Source organism: Larimichthys crocea, chromosome XIII (assembly GCF_000972845.2).
Source record: "Larimichthys crocea isolate SSNF chromosome XIII, L_crocea_2.0, whole genome shotgun sequence".
In the NCBI taxonomy this organism is placed as follows: Eukaryota; Metazoa; Chordata; class Actinopteri; family Sciaenidae; genus Larimichthys; species Larimichthys crocea.
In genome coordinates this window covers 30,899,785-30,905,064 of record NC_040023.1, presented here as the reverse complement: position 1 = coordinate 30,905,064, position 5,280 = coordinate 30,899,785, and the positions used below count along the sequence as shown (strand labels likewise).

Sequence of the window (5,280 nt, the reverse complement as noted above, 5' to 3'; positions counted from 1 at the left end):
CACCCTACTTCTAGGTTTTGACTTTTGCCAAATGTGATCTTCAGGTGGGCTTCAAATTGCCTGTCGTACGTCCTCTTTTTGTACCCAACCTGACATCCTGCATGATGTATGGCCACTCCTGACTGCCTGCCTTCCATCTCCCCATAAACAGTCGATTGCTTTACTTTGTTCTGTCGCTCATTTCCGTGTTCACGTTCTGGATCAGCGCTCATAACCGACTCACTTTCTGGCTCCTGATTGATTGATTTATGGGTCAATCATTAGATAACCTTACCTGCCTACCATTTCACACGGTCAAATGTCTTTCAGTGAGGAATCAAAGGCAGAGAGTTGACATCTGAAGCTTTGCTTCAGTTAATCTTGCTTAGAAAATCCAACTGTGCTTTTAGTTATTGGAATAAAAGAGTGCAAGGGTACATATTCAATACCCGCTTACAGTAATCCAAATTTAAAATCTAAAGGCAGCATTTTTACACCTCATCAAACATGCCAGACCACCAGTGAAAATGCCATTAGTGAAAGACTAAGAATATTTGAAAAAATTTGCATAACCAGTAGTAGTACTTGCAAACAACAGATTGTAAACAGATTATGGGATTTGTCAAAGGCTGACCTTCTGTTAAGCAGCACCTGTGTACAACAATGTGAGCCAAAAAGTATTATCTACCCATTATAACCAACAGATGGCACTCTGGTAACATCTAGACATTTATGATGAAGGAGGGGGGAAAAAAGGGAGAGAGGCACAGAGAATTATAACCATTTATAAATTTATGTTTATTGCATGATGTGACTTGTTTGAGAGCTACAGGTGAGCAAGCGGGAGCTTGTACACATAAGTTGCTTCTTCCAGTAAAGGTTAGAGAAAAACAGACAGACACTGAAATCATAATGCCTTCCCTTCACAAAATGCTTGCCTGTTAACTGTAAAAAAAAAAAAATACAAAAAAAATCCTCACAGGGACACTATTTGACAAGACAGCCAAGCTGTGTGTCAGACCCCTTTAGCTCACTTATTTATTCTAAATGGACCTGCTTTTCGTTCTGTCATATGTCCCAGAACTGGGTTACCTTGAGCAAACTGTTTGACATTGAGGCTGCTGTGCAAGGGCTGAGCAAGATGGCCAGGGAACCTAATCCTTTTCAGCGTACCAACAGCAGGACCTCGGCCAGTCATCACTCTGACATGGGGTTTGTGGGTGAAGCCAGATGAACCGAGGACAGGAACTTTTCTTTGCAGGCCGTATCCAGTTAGACCCCTCTGGTAAGGGCCATGACCTCGGCTTTGGGGCAGGCGGAGCCTAGTCAGAGCCACGCCACGTCTATTTGGGACAGACTCATCAACAACAAGGTCGTGCTCATTGTAGACAAATGAGAGTGCTTTGTTGCGACCTTGAGGATCCCAATTCACAAGGTCAGACTGGCTTGAGGCTACAGCCAGAGTTGGAGGGGCAACATGCTTGACCCCCTCAAAATTGGACTTGCGGTTAATAACTGATGGTCCTCTGGGAAGTCTTACCACTTGGTCGGTGGTGTATTCACTTTGAAGTGGATTGTAAGTGTCACGGCTGACTAGAAATGTAGATTCAAAACCCTTGGGGTGAGCTTGTTTATGTATTCTGTCATCCAGGGATGTTACTGCGGGTTGATTTTGTCTGTAGGAGGCCATGTTAAGTTCAGGTTCAGTCTCAGCCAATCCACCATTGTTATTGTGAAATTCATGTCTGAATGGCATTGTTCTAGGCTGCATCCCATGGTGAGCTGGTCCATAGAGATCAGGGGCTCCATGGACTCCTGGATAATCCAAACCCAAGGCAGCAGCACGAGCTAGAGCAGAACAACACCCAGAAGTAACTGTATTTATTCTCTGTGTGCCGTTTCATTATTTCAAAATGTCAAAAAATAACCGCTAATTGGTAATTATTCGAACACACTAACATCAATCAAGTGCACTACATACCTCTCGCTGTTTTAGCACAATACACACCTCCAGCCGACGCAGAGTGAAGCACAACGGAGCTGCAAAAGGCAACAAATACTGTAAGGCAAACAGCACAGCGCTGAGCTGCTATGATTGTTTTTGAACCACGGGAAACACTCTGGGTTAAAATACCTGAAAAAAATCACTAGTTGTACACACATCGCTGCAGTCATATCAGCATAAACTTCATTGCAACACTGAAAACACTTGCCACTCTCGACTTCCTTTGCAGCCACTCTGACTGCCCAAATCCTCACCCTGGCTTGATTTACTAATTAGAGACAGCTGGTTGTCATAGAGACCAAAACTCAACCACTGAATCTAGTCAGCCACCAGCAAATTGCTTCATTACAGGCAATTAGTTAAAATGCTTGCTAGCAGCAGAATTCGAGAACACAAGACATTTTTTGTTTACTTTTCATTTTTCAAGTGAAACATTTAAACCATGGCAGTGTGAGCAGTCAAGCAAATATTTATGGTTCAGTGTGATTTTTTTTTTTGAAGAAACTTGTAATCTCTTATTTATACACAACAGCAAAAGAAAAGTTTGTGTGAGCTTGGTTAATAAAATAAAATAAAAGGCACTCACACTATAAAGAGTGGACGGTGGTCCAGGTTTCTGCAGAGCTGCTCTGAACCTCAAAATCTGGCTCTAGTTGCATCCATGTTGGCAGTTCTGCTTCTTCCGCCTTACGATTAATCAAAAAATCGTCAAAGATGTGGATCATCAACAGACCTGAGTCAGGCTGAAGGATACCTCAGGGCTCAAATGAGCCATCTGTAATGGATAATCAAGGCAGCCATGCTGTTAATTATGCATACCTTTAAGCCTTAATATAATTTGAACAGGTGAGTTAATAAAAAACAGTTGTCATGAACAAGGAAATTAGCTAGAGACCAAAACAGTTTTTGTACCAGGGTGTAAACGTGTTTATTTTTGCTGTGAAGTTGGACATTTTAATATAGGGACTTATGGAGACTGACATGTTCTGTAGCCAGCCTCAAGTGGTCATTTGAGGAACTGCAGTTTTTTCACAAACTGCTTACTTACTTAGGTTGCTGCTCGGTAAATGTGTGAGTAGAATCCTTTGGTGCCATTTTAATTGTAGCTATTTTTCATTCCTACCAAAATAAATAACACCACCCCAGAACCTTAAATTTCCTGAACAGGTAGCTAATTAAAACGTCTAACACCCATGACAATGATAATTGATTACCATAACCTCCACAAATTTAAAATAATCTCGTTAAGCTTGACTTTTTTATTTTACAGTTCGAAGAACACAAAACACATTTGAAAACACGCATGCAACAGTGACAGCGGATCATATTTCCTTAGTTTATCATGAACATGTACAGTTAATTGATTTAAAAAAAAGGGGCAATTAAATCGTTTACTTTAAAAGCAGGAGAAAGGAGCAGAGCTCGGATTCTTGAAGCCTGCGCTGACAATGAAGCAGCTGAGAGCAGTGGAAGCATTTAATAATTCACTCAAATTATTTCTGTCAGGACTGACAAGCTAAATGGCGCCTTGATTTAATTCTGTAATTGCACGTTCACCTTTACCCTGAACCCATACTTTGGTAATTAATAGGCCTGAGCTTTATTTGAAGTGTGGCAAGGCAAGTAATGGAATTTAAATTGCAGGTGATGTGAAACCAAAGACGTGAATGCCCGCTTGACCAAGCAGCTACGTTTTTTGTTTTTTTTTACCACCACGGTGTCACCCCAGGGGAAAGCGAAGCCAAAAAGTGTCACCAACCCTCAATCAACCTACAGACCTAATCCTGTGCTCCTGCACTTTGCAGACCATCTGTTTGTTGTTAAGGATAAATTAGGCTTGCTATTTGACTTGTGGGTTTCAATACACTGCATAGTCCTGATAAACACCTGGACCCACACATTTAAACTGTCTAACACCCTCTGATGGTGGTGGCGTCTATCAGCAAAGTGACTGTACCTTTTGCCTTGTGCCGGCTAACATTTCTTGGGAGTCTAAAGCAGACCTACATCCCCATGTGGATGAGGTTGAATCGCTTGACACACACCCTCCGGAGGCAAGTTATGGTATACGAGGTCAGGAACAGAGGATCAGTGTTTCACCTCTCAACCTCAGGGTGACGGTGAGCTTCCCACTCGTTCAGCTCCTGTCATCCCCTCTGGGCCTCATTTGTGATGAGCGGGAGGTCTGCGGTGTCATTTCCTGCAAGATGTTGACACAGACAGAATAGCCTCACTGGAGTGCCAAATGACCAATGAACTCTGACACCGCAGTGACACAGTGTTCCAGTAATGATTGTTTAAAACCAAAAGGTGGCATGTAATGCGCCGCTATTAGGGCTCGTGATGAAACCGCTCGCATTTGTTTTGGACTCATTTTCTGAACTCGTGTAAATATCTATCAGAATCAATTAGGCCTAATAATATACAGTCCTTAGAGGATTCACATCAAAGCACATAAGCACACAATCCAATTAAGAGTGTTTACTGTTTAGATTGAAATGCTCAGCGTTCCGGTCTTAAACCCAATCCGCATATCAGTAAATGGTGTTCGCCAGAGTGTCTTTTCCAGTGGTTGTGTGTGGGCGTATGTGTGTGCGTGTGTGTGTGTGCTTTGCAATCTTTAATATGATCCTGTGCATTTGTTTCACGTGTTCGTGTGAGGTTGCGGACGGAATTACAGATATTTTATTTGCTATTTTAATAGTGCTTTAGTGAATTTTAATGGAGGAAAAAAAAAACAGCTAAAGGCAAACTGCATACATTAGTACAAACGCGAATTTTGTCATCTCTGCACAAAAGCACATATCCAAGCCTATAAATCTACATCCATGCATGTAGATATGTTATTTATATTCATTAGACTATATGGACTATACGCACTGTTGAGGCTGACACAGAAACAGTGATATATGATAATGTTTGTGAAAAAGCATATGCTAAGTTGCTAAGAATGGCTTACAAACAGTGTTATCAAGACAGTTTTTCTCTTGTTTCCTCCAGCAACCCTGTGTTTCCTATAAATAAGAGCACAGGACCCTGGCAACCTTTTATTATCGTGGAAATGACTGATAATTAGATGAAAACATTGGCATTTAGTAAGTGTTGTACTGAATTTCAGGCTACTCTTCCTTCTGCTCCTCCACTGCTGCTGCTGCTTCACCACTCTTCCTCTCAGCGAGGTAGACAACAGATACTGAACTCTTTGAGCTCTAGGGCTCAGGCTGCCTCCAAAGCACGAATAGCAATCAGGAGAGGGAGCGAGGGAGAGGAGGGACACACACACACACACACACACA

The 5,280-nt window shown here is 42.0% G+C and overlaps 1 protein-coding gene across 1 annotated transcript; it reads right to left on the bottom strand.

Moving 5' to 3' along the window:
* Positions 1-758: 758 nt before the first annotated feature.
* Positions 759-2,251, bottom strand: LOC104919597 (uncharacterized). The gene is made up of 3 exons (XM_010731657.3): positions 2,114-2,251; positions 1,961-2,019; positions 759-1,827 (listed from the first exon to the last, which is right to left on the bottom strand). Exons 1-3 carry the CDS (start codon positions 2,152-2,154, stop codon positions 1,010-1,012), a joined length of 918 nt encoding a protein of 305 aa, XP_010729959.3. The 5' UTR covers positions 2,155-2,251; the 3' UTR covers positions 759-1,009.
* Positions 2,252-5,280: the final 3,029 nt, after the last annotated feature.